General features: G+C 45.2%; 1 protein-coding gene across 1 annotated transcript; it reads right to left on the bottom strand.

The window, feature by feature from the left end:
- Positions 1-15,151: 15,151 nt before the first annotated feature.
- LOC142804082 (uncharacterized) lies at positions 15,152-17,999 on the bottom strand. Its single transcript, XM_075890644.1, has one exon. It carries the CDS (start codon positions 17,949-17,951, stop codon positions 15,978-15,980), a length of 1,974 nt encoding a protein of 657 aa, XP_075746759.1. The 5' UTR covers positions 17,952-17,999; the 3' UTR covers positions 15,152-15,977.
- Between the last annotated feature and the right edge of the window lie 7,119 nt (positions 18,000-25,118).

Here is a 25,118-nt window from a genome sequence, read left to right on the forward strand (position 1 = left end):
GAAGAAGCCTGAAAGCTCACCCGGCTACACAAGAACCAACCGACTAACGACAGCCGTCGTTACAATCTTCGCCGGTATTTTGTGGAATACCAGCGCGGTGAGCACGTTTGGGTATGGACAACGATATGCTGCCACGGACTCAGATAAAACTTGTGCGATGGTACTTCTGACCGTACAGGGTAATTGAACGTCCTGGACCACACTACTACGTGGTTCTCCACGGCGGCACTACGAACTCCTACCGGCGTCATGCACGACCTGAAGTCGTCCATGTAGTGCGCCCTAAACAATTTCATGAGCAATAATGAACATGAGGACGGTATTTTGTAATGTTGTTGCCGTGCTTTACTCCTTGTACTCATTGTTTATTACATGCGAAGCAGCTTTTTGACTAGCCTGTGTAACGCTGTCCAACCGTGCGCACCGCGCTCCCCTGGCCACAGGTGTAGGGCGGTCTTAAGTAGGTCACGCGTTCACTCATTGTGCGCGCTTGTTAACGTCACTCTCTCCGTAGCCTGTTGTCACTCGCCGCGTGTCACCTCGCTCGCTTCACCCTCCGTACCACTCGCAACATTGGAGGAGTGACTGCTTACGCTCAGAGTCGGCGTGCGCTACGCGCGTTTAACGTTGACCTGGAAGAACATTCTAGACCTTTTCCAACACGCTCCTAGGCCATGTGCGTTGCTGTGTGCGTCGGCAACATCGCGATCATCGCGCTGTACCACGCTCCCAACCTGCCGAAGGAACAGGTTCAGCTCTATCTGGAGGGGACGCTGACGGATCGCGGCGAGGTTTGTCGACACGTGCCTCTTTAGTCGCGGGAGACTGTGATGTTGACGTCCTCAGAGGAGGAGGCGGAGAATGGCTTGTCGATCACACGCTTGACGTGCACTCGCTGAAGTGCATGTCAGAGGAATGTAAAATATCCACCACGATAAGGAAAACGTGCATCGATCTAGTCTTTACCAACTTGGACGTCGAGTGTCAGCAGGAATCTCTCAGCATGAACTTCAGCGATCATGAAGCCGTACTAGTTACGGCAAAACGTGCGCCAGCTCTGGTTCAGCGCCCGTGTCCACTCTAAGAAAGCATAAGACCTACGCCAGCCATCGCTTCAAACGAATCTTCTAGCACTCACTGCAGCCCCCGCGTTGGCACCGTTCAACCCGTGACGCCACCCGTGCGCAACGCTGCTGCTTCGCATCCCGTCAGGGTTCTTTTCAGGGATGTGCAGTTCTTTTTTCAGTTAATTTGTTTTACTTTCATGTTTTGTTAAAGAATCAGGTCGTTGCCTTTATCAGCGGGGAGCAATGCCACATTCCTTAAGTTTTGTTATCGGCCCGTTACCCTGTAAGTACCGCACCAGCGGTGTTCAAGAAAGTTCAAGACTACAGTAAATTTTTTAATACTACGCATACAGCGTGAATATTACATATTATTCTCGAACCTACGCAGGCGCTAGCAATAACGCTAAAAGACTTGACAGTACGTGTATAAATGTCGACGCGCTCCACTGCTTCTCAAATGATCAATAACCGAGGCTTTACTCGGCGCAATCAGTGCCATTGTGTATCGCTGTAGTGTGAATTTTCGTTCACCGGCCACAAATTTGGGCAAATAAACAGATTGATCTGTGGTGTACAGTCTGCTTGCTTTCTCGATGTCCCAACCCCGTGACATTATCACAAGCAGATGGCTGTAGGACGAAATTTTGAGGTTAACTACTCTTAAACTGTGACTATTACATCACCATCATGACGTCACGAAGACGCCATATAACAAACTGTTTCGCAAAGACGTCATCTTATGGCATCATCACTTAGTGAAATGGGAGCCGACCATGGAGCTCCACCGTTGTTAAAGCACAAAAGTTCAAGCAGAAAGAGTACAAATCAGAAGCACCAATACCATGTGTAGACAAACTGTCGAAAGCTCTGAGTAAGGGAGATGCCTTGTACGGGGTAAAATCAGTCCTCTCGGCTCTTGAAGAATACTCTACAGTTTGCCGAATGGTTCAGAGGAATATGAAGCGAAATTAAAAAGAAGTGGCTGTCAAATACAACATGTCCCTACGTTTCTGCCCTGTGGGCGCGGTATCGTTTATCAGATATATTTACATGTGGGTAGTCATACGTGGGGCAGAGCGGCCGATGCGGTAATATGCGCCTAAGAGAGCACTGAAATTGTTTTAGAAAAGCAAACGCTTCGCATCCGACATCGCACTGCCACCCGTGCGGCTGTTCACCTGTTTTTGCCGATACAGAAATCCTGATCAAACAACATAGTAATATCTGTGGTTTAACATCTCAAAACCACTATATAATTTATGTCACAAACTGTGGTAAAGATCTCCAGAAATTGCGACCACCTGGGGTTCTTTCGTGTACCTAAGTGTAAAATCGCGCCCTCAGGTATTTTCACCTCTACCGAAAATGCAGTCACCTTAGTCTGAATTCTGCCCTGCAATCTTCGTTATATCAAAGCATAGTTCTAAGATAAATGGGAAATCGATAGACGCCTTCCATATTAAAAGAAGGGATGACGCATGCGTCAGATATGCATTGATGTATCTCACGGTTGAAGAGTTCGTCTATCTTCTATGTTAGGTGATACGCTATGTAACTTTTCCTGTTCAGTTTTAACTTCTCTTCGCATTGTTGATACGTTTTCAGTGTTTTTTTATGTTTTCGTGCACCTTTATATGTTCTTCTAATGCAACTCTTCTGTTGCGAGCCAGTGCTCGTCTGCGTTTCTTCTGTACTCTTTCGTTTTGCTCGGTCTGGCGCTGTACCCAAAAACGCTGCCTTGCCAACTTTCAACACTCCCACAATATAGAAATATATGCATCCGGTTTCTGAGCTCAGTATAATTGTCGTTGTTGAGACAATAACATCAAGGCTCCTCAACTTAGAGTTGTAGTGCCTCTTTCTGCTTGAAATTGGTCTTCGACGGGACAGCTCCACGAGTAACTTAGTAGCGGACTCTATGACATTTGTCAAATCCTTTCTTTTGGCGTCTTTGGTACTTATACTCAATGTTCGGAAGGCTCTCTACGTCTGGCAGTTAGAGATTGATTGATTGATTTGTGGGGTTTAACGTCCCAAAACCACTATTTGATTATGAGAGACGCCGTAGTGGAGGGCTCCGGAAATTTCGACCACCTGGGGTTCTTTAACGTGCACCCAAATCTGAGTACACGGGCCTACAACATTTCTGCCTCCGTCGGAAATGCAGTCTGGCAGTTGGAGTGTCAGCTTGGTAGAACCAAGAGAATGCCCGGATCTCATCTTAAGACCCATTAGTTGTTTACCAGGCTAACACCTATTTTTCAAAGAAGTACGCCTTTAATATGAAAATATAAGGTAAAAGTCCTTGATCTTCATCATGGATGTATTAATTTTCACTGCACCTTCAGGAAGCACAATACTAACGTTCTTGAAATGATAGTCTTGGGCTGAAAGCAAAACTTCAGTCGACAAAACTGCAGGCTGTTTCCTTAAAGTACTTCGGGAATTATGTGTTGTTCAAAAATGACTGGCAGTCGTAGACTTGCAGCGCTCTAACTTAGCTCGGGGTACCTTGAATAATAAACTGCAGCTATCAACACTCCTGGTTCTTGAACAAAACAAGCCTATCGCAAGACGTTACTAAGGTCTCCGCGGAATCGGGAGCTTATTAGTTGTGTTTTGTTGTTGAATTTTGTATCAATGAAATGCTGACATTCCTTCAACAAGGACGAGATGTCAGATTTGTGGTGCGTGAGCTGGCAAAGTCTTTAGCTCACGCAAGTCTTTTATATGTTCAAGCATCTTTCATGCAAAAGTCGTAAGAATTTGTTTCAGCAGGAGTCAGGAACAACTCGAGAGGCGCAGAAGAGCGAATCATTGTCCAAAGTGAGTTAATTTGGATGATCGTGGAAGACTGCAAGGTCCAGTACTAAGTCTGTTCTTGTGCGCCGCACTTTTTTGCACAGCAGACGAGTTGTGTGAAAACAGGGTCAGCTTTTCGATACGTCTTTCGCATTTCGATACAACACTGCATTATATCAAGCGGGGTTGGCATCAAGTACTGGAACACTTTGACGCATTTCCCTAGCTCTCTGTTGCTTTTTATTGCTAAGGCACACTTCAAAGTGAGTGTGCGGCTACAAGTCTTTTGCCTCGAACGTACACACCCTCAAATCAATATCCCATCTTCGACAACTTCACCCTCTGCAATCTGGACGTCAATTCGGTAACACTCTTCGAAGTTTACATAACCAATGATTTTTGCTTGATTTTCAGCTTGGATCGCTTGTCGAGGGAGTAATTATATATTTATCGCATGCTATTTTCATACGAACAACTAGTAAATTGAAAAATACGCTGAATACAACCAACCTCGATACATAGCCTTGATAAATTACAAAATAGCATTTAATTGGGTTGATATATCAGCAGGTAATATGCAGGCACTGCAGCATCAGGACATCGACATGGTCTGTATAAACACACAGAAAACAATCTAGAGTAGAACTACAGCCACCATAGTCATCTATAAATAAAGCGAGATCACGCTTTATTTATCACAGAGGAGGAGTGGTCACCTCTGACCACGCCTCCTTCTCGCTGTGTGAACGAGAGAAGTCGCCCTTGCATGCCTTTGATTTGATACCTCGCTTGTGTTTTTTGTAAGTGGGAATGGAAGCAATACGTCACCGCACAACAGGCCAGCATAGTCAAGATAATAAAACCGTTTCTAGCGGAGTGACCGCCTGATGACGTCACTGAGGCTGGCCGCTCTTGTCGATTCCTCCCTCCTAAACCTCCTTTGTTGATACGGAGCGAAGCCACCCACACTCGCTCTCAGTTTGTTCCCACTCTAATAATCCCCAAAACCCTTCGTCTGGACACCACTAAAACATTTGGCATACCCGGCCAATTGGCACTTGTCACCGTATGGCACGTGCCTGCTAATGACCTCTCGTTTTAGAATGTGTTTATTATGTAGTTTTATTGAACTGTAAAAGGACAAGTGATAAGCAAGTCTTTCTTTGTAATAAGCGCGGCTATACCGATACCCACTTCTGGAAGCTCTCTCAAGTTATGGCGAGCGAATGTTCTTAAACAAGAAAATAGAAGGAGCTATTATCTGTAATTTTTTTCCGCATGAGAAACTAACTCTGAAGCCTTACGCGCAAATAAAAACACATCCTTATAGCATGCTGTCTTTTTCTTCTCTCTTCCTCTGTTTTTACGCTTTGCTAATTAAAGATGTGTCAAGGCACTTCATCTTGTTCTGCCAATCGCAAGTTCACTGTTCTGTAGTTTCACGCAATTGATGAACAAAGCAACTACATAGAAATTCGGCAGATCCTTCTAGAGGCTATCTAATAGGTTTTTCTATTTTTCAGAGCGGCTCTTTGGTGTTAAAACTTTCTTCTCGCTAAAATGCCTTAGCATTGTATATTGCTAGCTCTATCTGTAACTGTGATCTCCTAAGCACACACTCTGGCACAACGTAGCTAACCGATGACCCACTAAGACTTTCAATCCTGCACATAGTGAGGCCGCGTAAAACCGATGCGGGATTCAAAGAAAGGGGTAAAATGGTCATAGTCGCTTTATCCTGACGTGCGACAGCATTTCGAGGTTATGCAGAACGAGGGCAGGGGGTTCCTCGTCTGAAAGCTTAAAATGTCAAGAAAAGATTTACAGGCTACGAAAGTTAACAATGAAGTACAGCTTGATCTAATATGTGCTTCCTATACGAGATCACTGACCCTATCCTGCCGTTAACAGTCGGAAATACCCCTCAATGAGAGCTGCAGCATACATTAAAGTGTTAAAACATGATCCCCATTTTATTATCCTGCTTTTGCTTATGATTATTCTTACCTGACTACAGTAGCTTCTAGGCCCGGTTATACGCTGCTCCCTTTCCTCGCGGCGTTCCCGTGGTTATAAATTGTCCCCTGCCTCGTAAATGACCGCTTAAATAGACGGGGGTAAGTCATGCCGTGGTGAATTTCGATAGCCTTTTTTCAGGGGGGGGGGAAGCAGAAATAAGGTCGCTCAACAAGTATTGAAGACATTTTTCATTGGGGAAGAAAAATGAGGTTTACATATGTGCCGTAATGGCGGAGGCAAGGGCAAGGCAACTAAAAATAGGAACGCTTTCCCGGCTATATCGAAGGGCACGCGTGGATCCTACACCGGGTGACGTCACCGCAAGCCGCTCTTGAAGCACCCGTTGTCTGTGCCCTACAGAGGTTTCCGGTTGCCGTATTTGGCGTATTTTGGTCACGTATGTGCCGTATTTTGGTCACGGCTACTCATTTCTGTTTTAGGCAAATAAGGTCCCCAGTTCCTTTTTTTTACTGGTGATATAGAAGCTCATTACCCCCTTCAGTAAAAGCTATTTACAGTGCCTACAACTGTTCACAGAGTCTTTCATGAATCCCACACTTCTTTTACCGCTGTTGCTTTCAATTTCTTGATATTTTTTGTGAACACTCATTGCAGAGCAAAACTATAGTGCAACAGTTGAGTAAGCTGCCGCAATCAGCGAAATTTCGGGCTGCCGAACATATTTGGTTGCTTTTAGTTAGACGTTTTGGACAAAGGAGGTCCGTATGTGTGTCACACCTTCTTTTTCAAGCATCTTTCGCAGTTTCTTTCTAGTACCCTGTGTATCGCCATGACCAAATTACTCATGGGTTTTATCTATGGTGCAGATGGAAGGTTTGCTAAGCAGATCACCATCGAATGCGCTACTCAGAATAATACTATTTCATTCCAGGAGAACATTGCTGTGGGGCTAATTTTTTCCAAAAGTATAGATTGCAAAAAGCCGTCCTTTTTAGATCTCGTTTTAGGTCAAGTGGCAAGCATGGTTATTCCACCTTTATTTAAATGTTTTTGCTGAATATTAAAAGCACTGCATATGAGGTAGCACGCAGAAACTGAATCGAAGTTAGAAATGGTAGGAAACGTGACCAGCTGAAGAACTCGTCAGCAAATTCTTTATAGCTACACTACAACAGCTGTGTAGCTTACTTACGCCAAGTAAACCAAATTAACGACGCCAAAGTGAGAAATGTTACATGCCACACTTATTTCCTGAATAGCATACCGATTCACTGGGGCGTTAAAAAGAGGGGTATGGTGAGTCTTTATTATGAAATAATAAATTCAGCCCTAAACCTCCGGTATTGTTAGAATAAATTGGCACCTTCATTCGTTATCCGCAAATAAATAGCCCCCGTTATATCCGATTTCAGAGAGGAAAGTTTTGTAGATCCTAGTAATATACACTTTCAAATACTGCTCTCTTGTGTTATGGATCTTCAAATTGTGTGTTCTCGTGAGAGCAAATAGTGTTGATGTATTTCCCCTTTTAAGTGTGTGGGCTTCGCTAGCATTCACATATCCTTATTTTCTGTTGCAGAAGGTTTGAGGCACAAACTACAAATGATATCCACTTAATTTTATTTTCATAGACTGCTCTTACAAGTATCATCACCATTGCGAAATCCTCAGTATCTGTTCAGAAAGTAACCTAATTGTCAACGGAAAAATAAAAATACGAAAGGAATAAGCGGTATGACGTCAGGACACCGACGACTGAAAGCCTGTTCTTCAGCCTATGCACGTACGAGAATGCGTCAGCAAGACTCGAGACCGCCTCAAGCTACTCTTAATGGGGGAGGGGAAGAGGGTAGGAGTCTGAACGCAGCCACCTCGATAACTTAGTGGGGCGAGTCCGCGCTTGAACATAGACGCCGAACAGTGCCCACTCACCGTCAATCAGGATTTGGCTGGCACCCGTGTTTATGACCCGTAACGACACGTGTTGTGGCGTTGGGTCGTGGGCTCCTCGGTGACTAAGAATTGTGGCTCCGATTATCCTGAGCTCACATACATATGCGGGCCACTTCAGGCGCACGTGTCGGGATTCGGTTCCGCGACGACGGCTCCACGGTGAAGCAGTGACTCGTTATGCATTACTGCCATGGTTATGGTGGCTTTTTTAGCTGTATCACTGGCAGTGGCCGTGCTCGCTCGGGGAAGAATTTGCAGCTCCGTGTCCACCTGGGGACATCTTTGTCTGTACGCATACGACACGCCTAATCCTCCATTTCTAGGCAACCATAACATCTATATATCTGTGATTTTGCAGAAACTTGCAATAGCATAGAGTAAACTCAGCCATATTATTAAGAAGTGCTAATGTACTGCTGCGTATCATGAAAGTTGTGCACACTGAAATGTTGAGTGCAACTGAAACTTTCGGACAACACCCTTCCGTGTGGCCTTGTAACGCCAATCTTTTGTCAAGTGCAGGAAGCGAAGAAGCAAGCCCTACCATATTCTCAGCCATTGTGGCTGGCCGCAAGAAGAAAACATTTTGCAATAGGAATCACTGATCCAAGATGTGTGCATAGTTTGCTGAAACCTTGATAATTTAGGTAAAGTGTCCACAAACGTACATAAACCCAAACTTCTGTAGAGCAAGTATGTGGGTGTCATCTAAAAACACCAGGTGAACACGCATACGTCTGAATGGCCGCAGTTATACTTTTCCATTTGTCGGTTAAATTCTTTGTCACATTCATATAAAACAAGTTGTACCAGGACAAAAGGGGAGAAAAGAGATGTTTTGCTGTGATACAAAGCAAAGAACATTCATGATTTGTTGAAAAAGTACGCCATCTCTATCCGATCGTAGTTTCGTGACTTAATAACCTTCGTGTACGCAGTCTTGCTCTCAAGTTTTGTTTCTAATTCATACTAGCCAGAGCAGCAGTTTCATTGTGTTGAACCGGTGTTCATTTAAATACAGATATTTAAACACAGACGTGAAAGCATGACATTTTGCTGCATCTAGCCAACATGCAGTCTCTATTGTCATAAGTATGGCCTCATTTCAAGTCCTGCTGCAGGCGATTGGAATATCCTTTACAAAAATTTTTATTGAATAAACTAAAGACAAGGTATTCAGCAGTGACAATAGTTGCCATTCAAAATACATGAGGTATCAATGAAGATATTGCTGAGGAAGTTGTTGAGCGGGAGTAAAAATTGGCCCATAACTTTTAATTTAAAAACCATCAATGAACTCGATATAGATTTATCATTGAGAGAAAATGAAATAGCGATGAACAATACCTTGTGATTCAGTTGCAGAAGCGCGAAGGCGCTTGTTGACAAGTATTGAAAATTGGCCCATGACTTTCAATTGAAAAGCCGTTACGAAAAAGGAAGCATTGTTCTACGCATTCGACAGCGGTTTCTTGCCGATATTGCGGTGGATATAAAAACTACAGGTAATCAAAAAGCCATCGGTATCATATTTATTTACATCTGCGAGATTAACATGCAAACCAAACTCAGCACTGGATTCGAACCCAGAACCCATGCACGCAAGGCAGAGGTCTTACTCATTGCATTACAGCGCCACAGCACGAATGCGAGTTTTTTTTCCAGATATATATCTACCGATTGTCTTTTTGCAAACCGTTGGTGGAACTTTGAACTTGATTTGTGCCATTAGCATTTGTTTGCGCATGCATTTGATCAGCGAAGAGTTTGTAGGGCTTCATGAACTCGAGACAACCACAGTGAGCCTTTTTGGCTCGGACATCGATTCGTAGTGCGCCATACTGCAAGAACGATTAACCTAAGTTTGTGCGTCGCTTTATTGCTTCACCGTGAGTCGCGGGTGTTTGGCTCACCAAAATTTTCGGATACCAGTGCGTTGAAGCTATGTTCGGCTGTCGAAACCTAGGCATGTTTCTCGCACATGCGTGTGCTGTGAGCAATTTCACTTATTTGTGTCGCGAGGTAGATGCGTGTCAGTGTTAACAGCCTATTCTCAGCTGTTTGATGACAATGCGCTTTCGCACGTAAGCATTGCATGGGTATTTTGGCGTGCCTGCTCTAACAGTTGCATTTCGTATGCGCGAACTTCCATGGGCTGTACGTTGGGGCAGCAGCGCCTTTTTAGCATTTCGACGATTACTTATTTCCCCAATTGTATATTAGCGCAGTATTCCGCAATATGAAGTTGCTTTTACCAATTTTCAGCTTATACTTGATTTTATTAATGTGGAGCGGCTACTGTTACCTTTATTCAGCACCACACCACTGTTAAAGTGAATGCTGAAACGCACGCTAAGCTGAAGTAGGACGCACACAAATTTGTGACGGACAGGTAGGTCTCCCTCCAAATAAATACAACACATCTCTTTCGCGAAGGTTCGGTTGCAGTTTAGTTGAAGAAATGGTGCAGAACTAACCTCAAAATATTTATTGTTACTTCACGCAGTTGCTCTTTAGAAAATGGGCCCTTTTATAGCTAGTACATTATCTCCACTGCAGTACACTGGTTGTCTTGGTCGTGCTTCACTGTTAAAAATCCACGATGGAAGATGAGAACTGTATCTTATATCCAAAAGAGTGAGCAAATGTCTGTGGCATACGCTCTCCTGCTGACTTCTGCACCTGACTTCTGACTTCTGTATACATGATGTTGTAGTTCATCATCAAATTACGCAACCACTACCTAAAAGAAGTCCCAACCGATTTTCAACTTTACTCTTCTTCCGTCTCACTGCTTTCCATTTGTTTATTTCTTGCAATGCTCTTCTAAAATCATCAGTTCGACTTGTTTTGTAGAACACGAGCATCAACATACAGGTCACTGTTTCAGTACTTTCACGCATGCACTGTAGAGAGGCGGTGCCTAGAACATGAAACTTGGCTTCCGTGGTTTCCGCCTCTGTTTTCTTTTTATTTTTTCCCCATCCTGCACGTGCGTGCGCGGGAAAACATGAGCGGGTGGGCGTCTCAATTTTTCTTGCGATATATTGCTTACGAATTATTTCGTCCATATTTTTTATACAAATGAGACAAAATCTTTTTATTGCAAAGTGCGCAGCAGAATTATTGTTTACGAAATATTTCGTGCATAGTTTTTTGATCAAAATGAGACAATAAAATTTGTATTGCAAAGTGCTCATCATATATATTGTTATTATCATATTTCGTCCTTGGTTTTTGAAAGAAATGAAAGGACAAAATTTGTATTGCAAAGTGCTCAACAGAAATATTGTTTACAGAATATTTCGTCCATGTTTTTATAGAAATGACACAATAACATTTTAATTTTAAAATGCTACACATAAATATCGTTTACAAATACCTCCTTGATTGTATTTAGGTAGAATGAGCCTGTGACTATTTTATTGCAAAATTCTCAGCAGAAATATTGTCGACGAAGAATTGAAGCAAGTTAATGACTATTGCGCAGCCATTGATGATCAATAGAGTCAATCATTTCATCACATCCCGAAAATAGAATGTCACCCGTCATTTTCTTAAGGGACAGGGGGAACTCTAAGGCATGCAAAAGTTTTGATTATGTGTAGCTTCCATGGGAGATGGACATCCGTTATCGGGTAAGAAAGGCGCTGGGGTCAGCTGCGCAGGCACAATTGTTTTTACTGCAAACCGGGAATGCCAGCTGCCTCACGATAAAGAATGCCTGAGCACACGGAAACAACGCGGTACCAAGACCGCTGCAGTGAACCTATTGATCTGCGGAGAAGCTTTCCAGATGTCTCCATGAATGCGAAAAGCTGTGAAACATTTGATCCTGGCCTCGTGTTGAAATAAAATTCACACAACTTCACAAAATGAATAATGTTGAGCGGACGAAGCTTGGTCCTTTGATCCACAGTGTCCACTTTGTAGTCCGGAATAGTATACGTGTTCGTGCTTGCATTTCACTTGTACTGTTCTCTCACACTACTGGTTAACTTAAACCTAGTATTAGACATTTTTCGTGCGGGTCTCACTTCTACGAATTTCCCTGTGATAAACCAGGACGTGGACGGACAGGCCTCAAATCTTAAGGTGTTTTGCCCCTAAACAAAAAAGATGTCCTACCTAGTGATGATGATAAGGGGCGCGAAAAAAACGACACACAACAGAGAAGAAGTACACGGGACGACGCGCTACTAGCAACTGGAATATTTTATTCAGGAAACACCATTTATACCGCAGTGACATCAAAATTTAACCCAACGTATCGACCAAAAACTAAAAATACATGCTCAGCATGCCTACAAGTAACGTTGCAGATAGGCTATCTCCCCTTCCTGCAGACTGATAGAGGGGTGGCTGATGCAATCGGGCCCCTCCCTCTGGATAAAGAGGGCTTCTATAATCTCCCTCTCCGCTGAGCCCCTGTGCCTGTAGATTACAGTTGTCTGCTCAAATGCCGGCTTACAGTTACCCTGATCGCACCCTCTGCAATGCATCGCCAGATGCGTGAACGGCCTTCCTATTAAAGAGCTGCTGTGCTCTCGCAACCGCACGTTGAGGCATCTACCAGTTTGCCCTATGTATGCCTTGCCGCACGACAGTGGTATTCTATATACAACACCACGTGCGCAAGGAACGAACTGCCTTACGTGCTTAATGGCACATCCTCTTTTTTCACACTGCTTTGGCCTACCTGTCTTCTTACCAACCGCTGAGCAGATGCGGCCCACCTTGTTTTCTGCGGAGAACACGAGATCCACCCCATACCTCAAAGCCACTCTCTTAAGGCCGTGCGAAAGCCAGTGGATATACGGGATTTTTGACACTCTTTTTCTTCCCTGCGGGACATTCTTGTCTAAACCTGTCCCAGGCCGTTGCTTAATGGATTTTTTTATTTTTTCGCAAGCAGCAGCTAAGACACTATCAGGAAACGCCGCGTCTCTTAGTCTTTCCACCTGCGCGAAAAAACTTGTCTCCATAAGATGTGGGCATGATCTGTCCAACGCCGTTTTTAGGCACGTCATGGCAATGCCATTTTTTACTAGGCGAGAGGGTGCGATCAGGGTAACTGTAAGCCGGCATTTGAGCAGACAACTGTAATCTACAGGCACAGGGGCTCAGCGGAGAGGGAGATTATAGAAGCCCTCTTTATCCAGAGGGAGGGGCCCGATTGCATCAGCCACCCCTCTATCAGTCTGCAGGAAGGGGAGATAGCCTATCTGCAACGTTACTTCACTTCACTTCACTTCACTTTTATTTCCTTAAAGACCCCCTGTAGGGGTATTACATAAGGGGTGGTGCATAACAAAAAAAAAAAAAAAAAGAGAACTATACAACGGTGTTTTTAATGGCTTCTGCAAACATAGATGGGTTAGTGATGGTACAGATGGCGTGAGGAAGGCCGTTCCAGTCTTTTGCTGCTCTTACGAAAAAGGAGGCTTGGAATACAGTGGTCCGGGTACGTGGTATTGCGACTTGTAACGGATGACCAGTGCGATGGGATATGTGCGGAGGGGGCGTGATGAACGGTGGATGATTCAGTGAACTGAAATAAAACATATGAAAAAGAGAGAGGGTGGCATACTGTCGGCGTGAAGCAAGGGTTTCTAGACCTGATTCCGCCTTTAGAGATGAGATGCTGATATCGTACGAATATGCAGAATGAATGAACCTGGTAGCCCGATTTTGAAGTGATTCGAGTTCTCTTATGATGTATGATTGATGAGGGCTCCAGATGGAAGATGCATACTCGAGTTTGGACCTGATAAATGATTTGTACGCAAGCGTCTTGACGTGAGGCGGAGTATGGCGTAAGTGTCGTCTGAGAAATCCGAGTGATTTATTAGCAGACGAGATGATGTTAGTAGTGTGATGACGCCAAGACAGGTCATGAGCCAAGGTGATGCCGAGGTATTTGAATGATTGAACTGATTGTATGGGAACATTAGTGATGGAATAGGTAAACTCAAAAGGGTTACGGTGGCGAGAAAAAGAAACAAGCTTACATTTATTAGGATTTAAGTTCATTAACCAACGATCACACCATGTTTGTATGTTGTTAAGATCATGCTGAATTAGTGTTTGGTCATGAATGTTGGTTACTGATCGGTAGATTACGCAGTCATCGGCAAACATACGAAAGTTACATGATACATGCAATGGTAGATCGTTAATGTAAATTAAAAAGAGTAGAGGCCCTAAGACAGACCCTTGCGGGACACCTGAGGTTACAGGTAGTCGGTTAGATGAGTGATTATTAACAAACACAAACTGGGAACGATTAGTCAGGAAAGATGTTATCCATGCAAGTACATTAGGATCTAGATTTAACAGAGATAATTTAAGAATTAGGCGTTTGTGAGGGACAGTGTCAAATGCTTTAGCGAAATCCAGGAAAAGAGCATCGGTCTGAATGTTGCAGTCAAGGTTAGAATGTAAGTCATGAATGAAAATGGCCAGCTGCGTTTCACAAGAATAACCCCTTCGGAACCCGTGTTGAGAAGGATGAAAAAAGTGCATTGAGTCCAAGAAGTTGATGATATGGGAGTAGATGACATGTTCCATGATTTTGCAGGGGATACTTGTTAAAGATATGGGACGGTAATTTAGTGGAGAATCTCTGTTACCTGATTTGTAGACTGGAACGACCTTGCCTACTTTCCAGTCTGCTGGCAGAATGCTTGATGATAATGACTGCGAAAATAACAATGTAAGGTATGCGGCACACACATGTTTAACATTTATGAGAAGTTTTGAATTAATGTCATCCACACCTGCAGAAGAAGAAAGCTTAATCTTTTCTATAATCGAAATGATGCCGTCCGTAGAAAATGCAATCGGGGGCATAGACTCGGTGCTGCGCGCAGGTGAAGAAAAATCGGGAACTGAACTCTCATTCGTAAAAACAGAGAAAAAGGCCTCGTTAAAAAGGTTCGCGCATTCATTGTTGTCGACTATATCGCCATGCGCATTTGAAAGACTAGTGGTGCGCATCTCCTGAGGGTTTATCACCTCCCAGAATTTGCGAGGGCTGGTTGCAAGCATTTTGGGCAGCTCTTCATGAAAGAACACGTGTTTGGCGTTACGAATGGTTCTAAGATAATCATCTTCCGCGGCGTAATATTTTTCCCATAAGGACAGAAGTTTAGACTGTTTGGCTGATCGGAAGAGGCGTTTTTTCTTGTTTCTTAGTTTGTGAAGTGTACGTGAAAACCATGGCTTGTTACGGTTTGCGGTAAACGTTATTTTTGGGATAAATTTCTCGACAAGAGTGGCTAACTTATCTCTAAATATAATCCAATTCTCATCCACAGAGCGTGTATGGCTTATTCTCTCAAACTCAGGAAGAAAAGATATCAATTCATTATTGATGGCACTATAATTGCCCTTGTCGTAAAGACGGATTGTTTTGGTGACAAGATCGCGTTTTACAGGTCGAAACGCAAAAGCCGCATGGATTACCTTGTGGTCACTGACGGCACGCAGATATGTAATTGATGATAAGCTCTCTTGATGACTAGTTAGTATTAGATCTAAGATGCTGGAATTGCTCTCTGTAACGCGCGTTGGTTGGGATACAAGTTGGGTTAGATTGCAATTCAGGCAGAAATCTATGAAGTCCCTTGCGGGCTCACTGCCCACAGCTGACGGGACGCTACTACTCCAATCTATTTGAGGAAAATTAAAATCGCCGAAAAGCAGTATCTCTGCTTGCGGATACTGTTTCCCAAGGTCACTCAGGTTGTTGTTGAGCTTATATGCGAAATCTGGGTCACTGTTCGGGGGCCTATAACAAACGCCTACAAGGACAGTATGAGGGTGAGCACGGCAAACGACCCAAAGAATTTCAAGTTCAGAAGAGTTGGTCCTGGCCACCGAGCACGATAACTGTTGGTGCACAGCCATCAGAACCCCGCCTCCACGTGCGCCTGTACGGTCCTTACGATAAAGTTGAAATCCAGGTAGGTGATCTAGCACTTCTGCATCGGTTATATCATTTGTCAGCCAAGTCTCGGTTATCACCAATACGTTACTGCTTGATGACAAAACAAGCTCAGAAAAAGTTATGCGTTTCGGAAAAAAACTGCGCGCGTTAGCAAAGACTACCGAGAGTGACATGCCAGATTGAGGTGTGGGGGTGTGCCCGGCAGATTTGCGCCGAGGAAATTGCTACGACGCTTCCCTTACAGTTTGCGATTGCTCATCGTAGACGTAGCGCTTGTGACCCATTAGCAGTGTCTTATACGTGATGGAAAAAGGCAGCGACTTGGTTTTAGCAAAGGCAATCAATTGCCGACGGACGTTTTGCACACGACGTGAAAAATCTTCACCAACACTAAAAGTGGTTCCTTTAAATTTCCGTCCATTAGAAAGAATCTCTCCTTTTGTTTTATGGAATGCGAATTTAACTATTATGGGGCGATGGTGGTTAGTACCCTTGCGGCGACCCAGACGATGCGCGCGCTCAATTTCCTTCGGATCGATGGAAATACCTAGACGATCACGGCAGTGCTTGATGACAAGTTGTTCAACTTGGACAAGTGCTTCCGATCCAGTTGATTCAGGAAGGCCATAAAATATGAGGTTATTGCGCCGAGAATGATTCTCGGCTTCATCCACGCGCGCTTCAAGCTTGCGCAGAAGGTCACTCGCGCGAGCGGTGTCTCTTCTGAGCGCTTCCACATCAGTACGTAAGGAGATAATATTTTGACAGTGCCCTTCCAGATCAGTCATGCGTCTACTGAGATCTGCTATAGATTTATCTGTTGATAGCAAATGGGATTTAAGGTCCTGTACCTGACTGATTAATTCCGTCTGACCGGCAGACAATTTCTGCAGTTCAGTTAGTACAGCATTAGAAGCAGGACCCGGATTGCTTTCAATATCGCCCGACATCATCAACAAGGCACGAATCACACGAGAACACTCAAGTGCAACAAGAACGCAGCAGTGTGGGCTCGGCAGCTGAAACAGCAGGTAATTACTAGACTTCTTAGCGAGAAGACTGTAAGTTTTACTAACCTGCATGACAAGAGTGAAAGGATTAGCGGTCTGCGTTGGTGCACAGCCGCCGAGCCCACACAGCGCCGCCGGCAAAGGCCGCTCTTTTGTAGTCGACACAGGCATCGATGCCGATGCTGATAGCGTCGACCAGGTTTTGTCGAGGACCGTGTAGCTGACCGGTGGCGCCGGAAGGGATCCAGATCTGTTGCGTGTGGTGAAATCCAGTGGTTCCAAGTACGTTGCGGTTGATAAGCTTGTGTCGAAGACCAAGAGGGCGTGACAGGAAAGCGTGCCACTCTCGCTGGAACGATGTTGATACTGCAACGGTGTGGTCAAAGAAGCTGGCAGGAAAACGGAAAGCAGTATGCGCAGGAATGCGCACTGAAACACCTGCATGACAAGAGTGAAAGGATTAGCGGTCTGCGTTGGTGCACAGCCGCCGAGCCCACACAGCGCCGCCGGCAAAGGCCGCTCTTTTGTAGTCGACACAGGCATCGATGCCGATGCTGATAGCGTCGACCAGGTTTTGTCGAGGACCGTGTAGCTGACCGGTGGCGCCGGAAGGGATCCAGATCTGTTGCGTGTGGTGAAATCCAGTGGTTCCAAGTACGTTGCGGTTGATAAGCTTGTGTCGAAGACCAAGAGGGCGTGACAGGAAAGCGTGCCACTCTCGCTGGAACGATGTTGATACTGCAACGGTGTGGTCAAAGAAGCTGGCAGGAAAACGGAAAGCAGTATGCGCAGGAATGCGCACTGAAACACCTGCATGACAAGAGTGAAAGGATTAGCGGTCTGCGTTGGTGCACAGCCGCCGAGCCCACACAGCGCCGCCGGCAAAGGCCGCTCTTTTGTAGTCGACACAGGCATCGATGCCGATGCTGATAGCGTCGACCAGGTTTTGTCGAGGACCGTGTAGCTGACCGGTGGCGCCGGAAGGGATCCAGATCTGTTGCGTGTGGTGAAATCCAGTGGTTCCAAGTACGTTGCGGTTGATAAGCTTGTGTCGAAGACCAAGAGGGCGTGACAGGAAAGCGTGCCACTCTCGCTGGAACGATGTTGATACTGCAACGGTGTGGTCAAAGAAGCTGGCAGGAAAACGGAAAGCAGTATGCGCAGGAATGCGCACTGAAACACCTGCATGACAAGAGTGAAAGGATTAGCGGTCTGCGTTGGTGCACAGCCGCCGAGCCCACCTAGGGCTACTTGTAGGCATTCCACGGCTACTTGTAGGCATGCTGAGCATGTATTTTTAGTTTTTGGTCAATACGTTGGGTTAAATTTTGATGTCACTGCGGTATGAATGGTGTTTCCTGAATAAAATATTCCAGTTGCTAGTAGCGCGTCGTCCCGTGTACTTCTTCTCTGTTGTGTGTCGTTTTTTTCGCGCCCCTTATCATCATGAACCAGCACCAACTCGCCCAACTTTTCACTTTACTACCTAGTGAGCTCATCTCCCACGACTCTAAAGCACTACTGTCTTTGGCAAGATGTTAAAAGTAAGATAAGACTCAGGAAAAAGCTGTTTGCAATCGTTCATGCAGTGATTTCATATGCGAATAAGCCTTATTTTGGCAACTTGATGTGACACACTACGCCCAAATGTTGGCTAACTATCATGAATGGCTTACAAACCGCATCTATGCAACGAGTGTAAGGAGGCGTTATTGTAGACATCCACCATGGCAATTCTTATTCCCTGTGAAAGCGAGTGAATATTAGTATTGCTCTTCAGAACTGACACTCCATGGAAGCTCTTCATGGTTGCTCCCAACGCACGACGTCGCAGTCGAACAAGCCACATTTCAAGCACATCCGACTGCATTCCCTAGACCTAACTTCTAGTCTCGAAATTCCTCCGGAAACTCACTTTGGTGACGCTGGTTTACTGTGCAGGGTATGCTTGTGTGTCGAATTCGCTTATGCGTACGCCTTTTGGATAGAGCTTACGACACTGCAATTGCTATCGCAGATGCAGTAACGAAACAATGTAGCATACTTGCTACGGATGCCCACAATACTGTTTGCAGACGCAATCGCTTCGGGGTCATTCCACGGCTAGCGTAGCAGTCAGTTATAACGTGATCGTCTTAAAGATCTCTAGTCGCGGAAAACATGCCACCGGCGGTGGCCCCGTTGGTTGTGAGAGAAAAATCGCCTGTTCATTTGCGACCGAAAAATCATGTTACCGCGATAGCCGCGGGAGGCGGCTACTTGTTCACGCGTGCACGCGTGATCACACTGAGAAAGCCGTGCATTTGAAAAAAAAGTGCTTAAGGTCATGAGACGTGGTAGTTTCTTTGCTCTGCCACCACTCCCTGCTTAGCTACCAGCGCTTTAGTCTGGACGAGAGAAGACATAATATAATCGCAGCATGCGACAAACCTTTGTAACCCTACTCGCACTGGACGGATTCTCAACACTTTGGCGGCGTTGAATTCTGAAGGCAATAAGCTTTTCTAGTGAATTAATTCCATGATTACTTAAAAAAGCGTTTCAGGGCACCCCTTAGCGCGTTTTGTTCGACAGGTGTCACGATGAAAACGAGCCCATTCGGCGATAATAGAGCGCGCTGGTCTAATCCATTCTGTGCGTGTTTTTGTGCGTGCGTGTGTAAGTAACAAAACATACTAATGAGTTAGCACTAAGCGGTTGAAGGGTGCACTAGGGACCGGATTTCACTATCGTGTTCAACTCTTAAAGGCGAATCTTAAGGGTCCGCCAATTTTTCGCGACTGTCTTACATGTGCTGAATTAATTGTGCTGAATTAATTGATTAGAAACAATAAATTGCTGAACCATTTGGGAAAGAAAGAGTGTTGTGTGTCCCGTGCGTGCCTTCTCAACTTCCGACAATGCCGTCTGTGTGTTCTTTGGTAAAAACACACTTAGAAAATACTGACCTGTTTATTTCTCTACGAAATTAGTCTACATATTATGCAATAATGTTTGAGTAAGGTATTTGAAGCTGAGTAACATCAGCGCGATTTTCGCCCCATACTTCTAAAAAAATCCCCCACAAATTTGTGTTTACATTTTTTCTACGGCAATACTGTACTTTCTAAGGATATCTACGCAATAAATTGTTCACAAAATGATTGTTTTGCGAGGAAAATATTTTAGACCCTTTGAGCTACTCAATTTTAAGAGAAACATTCACAAATTCCAGAATATTGTTTTTAGGAGCCAATCTGCTTACGCAATGAGTCGTACATCCAGTGTTCTAGTAGTAGCCACCTCTCGTTTAGTCCTTAGAATGCCTGCTGGATGGCAGTACTTGTATATGATGAATATCTGATGAAAAGATGTAAGATTACGGTACTTTGAGGGTTCACTCGATGGACGGACGGGTGGGCAGACAGACATACGAATGCACGGACAGTTGCAAGGATGGACGGTGGCACGAGCGGACGCATGAACGGTTGCACGGACAGACGCTCAAAAGCACAGATGGAGTGATGGACGCTTCGCCCCACACATCATCATTACCTCGGCGGGTATGCTGTGATATATACCGCTACTAGGATGGCAGATAGTACTATACGAAGCTCACTAAACGGTGTGTTGAAAGACAGCAATTGCATCGCCCGACCTTATAAAAGACACTTTCTTTCAACGCGTGCTCTGTTTCATGAACATTCAGAAGAAATTTCCAACATTAGGTGGTCCACTTAAAGACTACATTGGTAACTTAGTAGAAAGTAAAGAAACAGTTCTTTTCATTGGCAAGTTTTGTCAGTACAATTTTTGTTCTACGAACAAAAATTATTTCCATTGTTTCCCATTGACGGCTATCTTCGCATACAGCTTCCAATTTCAAGTTCCCCGTTGCGCTCAAAGGAAACATCAAAAATGATTTTCTTCCTTAAGACAAAAATTGTAATGAAGAATCTTGCCATATAAAAAGAACTGTTAAATGTTTTTTTTAATTTATATATAAAGGCCACCACTTGATGCTGATTTTGTCGCAATGTAGTAAAAAATGACACTGTTCTGAACTTTGTGACATTTTTGCAATGTCAAGCAGCTAGATGGATCTAAAAGCATTTTTTTTTTCAAAATATACCTTCTTTGAAGTCGGCATTCATTGGTCAATTATAATACAAAGTATGTACTGCCATACGAATAAATGCAGATATAACACGTTTTGGCCAAAACATTATGCGTATGTGGCCAAAACGTTGTGCTAATATTGCTTAGCTTCAAACATCTTATGCATAACCTTCACCTAATAGGAGACAAATTTTCGCATAGAAAATTAAACTGTGCTTTTCAAATTATTTTTTTCACACTGAACACCCGTACAACATTTCGGAAAGTTCAGACGGGACTAACATAACCAAAAAAAGTTTCCTCTCTGAAATAGTCTAGCAAATCACTGTTTTCACTGCTGTAAATCAGTACACGTTTCCGGATACAATTCATATGGTTGCAAAAATGGCTGCGAAGTACGGCGTGGAATGACCGTATGCCACGTGTTCGATCAACTGGCGAACCGCAATCTCTGAGAAGAAAGAATCCCGTGCCGTAGACAACTCTTAACGTCAGAGAAGAAGGCTGTCCAAGTGATACCGCAGTTTGTGAGTTCAATCAAAATCCCTGAACGAGTCTGATTTGGACGTGCGGCATGCGGTATATGTCTGCATTCAGCTTGCTTTTATTTTCAATTTCGTTCTCTCTCTGTCTATCCTTTTTTATCGATATTGGCCCGCCCTTGGGCAGAGTAAAAAGCCGGTTCTCCCAGCAGGTAAACGCCCCTGCTATAGGGAGACGCAATAATGTCTGGGTAACGCATCGACGTAAAATGCTGCATGTCACATTTCGCGCCGGTTGCTGATGGACGTTGGTCGCTCCTGGCGTCAGATAGAGTGTTCGCGTTGTGCCAACGTAGCGCCGCTGTGCCTAGCGTGCGCACACGTCAACGCTACATTGGAGTCTATTGGGCCCTTCATTACGCGCTCACAGTCACTTTGCTAGCTCCACATATACCAAATTCGGTGTTACGTGATGCCAATGCATGACGAAATATATGACTCGTGCAAACATAATAATCCTGACACGCGTGTCATGTAAAAACCAGACAACATACCACGCTCATAGCGTGCTCACGGCCGTTTCGCTAGCTCCACATTTACTAAATTTGATATCACGTAAAGTGAATAGATGACAAAGGTAAATAACACATCCAAACATGATAATCAAGACACGGAAGACATGTAAGACATCATTTACCTCCACCCTGTAACGTTGTGCTGATTTTAAAGTGACATATCAACATTTCTCATTCGTGCTTCACATATTATCGATTCCCACTGTACGTGGGATCTGGCAACTTTTTGATCTAAAGCAAGAGTCATATGGCCTCCAAGATAAACGCCGTGCGCTTGCCGTCTCAGAGGCCATGAACAGTCTCACAATGTCTCACAGATGGCAGCACAATATCTAGCGTTTTCTGTTTGCTTGATCAAATCCTCTCGAAAGGCAGGATATGTTTTCCGCCAGATGTACTGTTTAAATGTTCCCTTGCATTTTTTGCAGCGATGGCTGCAGAATCCCGGCCTTTTTCGACGTTGTTTCATGGCCTCCCATACGCGCCTGTAAATCGCCGAATGGGCTCATTTTTGTCGTGATATCTGTCGAACAAAATGCGTTAAGTAGACCCCTTTCACTACATGGCATTTATGTAGTGTTTTTTCCCCTAAGCAGCTGCAGGTAACATCTTGGCTTCGTGGTAGGACACTCGCTTGCCACGCGATCGACCCGCGTTCGATACTCAATGGGACCAAAAGTTTTATTTTGATAGCAATTATATAGAGACACTTGGCTGGGATTCGCCGCCGACGTCAGCGTGGGCGTTGGTCGCAATTGATGTAGACGTCGTTGTCGATGTCATGTACCGTGTATATATATATATCGTAGGTATCAATTATGCGCTTCATCCTCATATCCTTATCTGGACAGCAGTCAATGATCATCACTTTTTCTGGCTGACAGCCATCATCGTCTTTGAATGTGCGCTTCATCTTCGGGTCCATCGCGCTTGTTAGTTCCCGAGTTCAAGGGCAATAAACCTCCTTACAACCACGTCGTCATACGTGGTGGAGCCACCTCACAATGTCTACTCGCTGGAGCTCCATTCAAGCCGCTGCGTGGACCATCAGTCCGCCAACATGTCTCAGAGTGAGTGGCGAACGCCCTTTCTTCTCCCATTCCTGTGCCGCAAGCCCCTCCTCTTTACATCGTCAAGCACCAGCGCAACCCTCTGATCTTCGCTTGTCTCCGCGGCGAAGGTGTGGAGGACTGGCTCGATTACTAGGAGCGAGTAAGTGCAACTAATCACTGGGACGACTCTAACAAGCTCCGCCGAGTATCGCTCTATCTCACGGGCGTTGCCAAGGCATGGTTCTTGAACCATAAGATCGACCTCACCGACTGGCCTACCTTCAAGCAGCAGCTTCGCCAAGTATTCGGCACGCCAGCGGTTCGATCCGCTCTAGCGAGGAGGACCCTAGATACTCGCCAACAACATCCCGGCGAGTCAAACACATCTTGCATCGAGGATGTCTTTGCGCTTTGGCGGCGCGTCAATGATTCGATGTCCGAGTCGGACAAAGTGCGCCACATACTGAAGGGCATCGGAAGCATTGTCTACAATGCCTTTGTTGCCCAGAATCCTTCTACTGTCGCTGACGTCGTCTCTGCGTGTCAGCGTATACACACACACATATATATATATATATATATATATTGAAATACAACGGTGCAGCTGACGCTTTATTGAAGCAACAGCAAAATGGCGCCGATCATCAAGAGGAACGTGCCGAAGACTGATGATGATTATTGTTAGATGAGGAAGATGACGTACAATGAATTCTCACACTAATTTCCCCCGTCGACGGAAGCGGCCAGCCTGGCCGCGAATTACGCTGTGGAACGCATACAATAGGGCTTGAGACGCGAAACGTGCACAATCTCTGTCCCGCGGCAGCGTTGGTCAGTGGGGACATGAACAGGTGTGACACCGTAGTTCACCGGTGAGGTCTGTTCGATAACTTTGTAAGGGCCAAGATAGCGTGACTCAAACTTTTCGCATAAGCCAGGCGTTCGCGCAGGAGTCCACAGAAGTACATTGTCGCCAGGGTGGTAGAGAACGACGCGGTGAGTGGCATCGTAACGATGTTTGCGATCTTCTTGGCTAGCTTCGGTGTTTACGCGGGCAAGACGACGGCATCGAGCAACGCGGGACAGAAACTGGTCGCAAACGAATGGTGAAGAGTTGACGGGGCCAGAAAAGAATGAAACGTCGAGTGGTGATGTCGGTTGGCGTCCGTATACTAGGAAAAATGGAGAATAGCCTGTGGTTCGTTGAACTGACGTATTATATGCATACGTGACAAAGGGTAGTATGGCATCCCAATTGCGATGGTCCGGTCGGATATACATGGACAGCATGTCACACAGCGTGCGATGAAATCTTTCCGTTAAGCCATTGGTTTGCGGGTGATAGCTAGATGTTGTTTTATGAACTGTTTTTGATGCTTGAAGAACTTCACTGAGCGTGCTTGAAAGAAATGCCTTTCCCCGGTCGCTCAAAAGGACACGAGGGGCTCCATGACGTAGATAAATAGCATTCAAGAAGAAAGTTGCTACTTCCGAAGCACTTCCTGAAGTGATTGAGGCCGTCTCAGCGTACCGGGTCAAGTGATCAACCGCGGTGACTATCCACCTCTTGCCGTCTGATGTAGTTGGGAGGGGCCCGAAGAGGTCAATTCCGACGACAGAGAACGGCTCTGATGGACAAGGAAGTGGTTGTAGGGTCCCGACTGGAGGAGTAGTGGGCCGCTTGCGGTGTTGGCAAAGTGCGCACGAGGCAATATATTTAGCTACTGTCGTGGAAAGACCTGGCCAGAAAAATCGACTGCGGATGCGCTCGTATGTTTTGTAATAACCCAAGTGTCCTGACGTCGGGTCGTCGTGGGAAGCGCGCAGAACTTCAGTGCGAAGTGCGCGCGGTACGACGGGAACCCATCGGTGGCCTTCCGGGTGCAAAATGTATCGATATAGCACATCGTCCTCCAACTTGAATAGTCGGAGTTGTTTCCGGAGCCTGGCATTAGGGGAAGACGAAGCACCGGTAAGCCGACCAATGATGTCAGTGCAATAAGAATCGGCTCGCTGGTGAGTAGCAAGTGCTGACGGACGGGTGGATGAAGGTAGGGAAGAAATGGATGATATCGACGAGGCGTGCTCGGTATAGCCAATTTGACTAGGGGATGTGACGTGCACCGAAAACTGCGGCAAAGGGCATCG

Source organism: Rhipicephalus microplus, chromosome 3 (assembly GCF_043290135.1).
Source record: "Rhipicephalus microplus isolate Deutch F79 chromosome 3, USDA_Rmic, whole genome shotgun sequence".
NCBI lineage: Eukaryota > Metazoa > Arthropoda > Arachnida > Ixodida > Ixodidae > Rhipicephalus > Rhipicephalus microplus.

Bases quoted from the DNA above. Each gene is read 5' to 3' on its own strand.
- LOC142804082 (XM_075890644.1), bottom strand. From the start codon at position 17,951: ATGCAGGTGTTTCAGTGCGCATTCCTGCGCATACTGCTTTCCGTTTTC.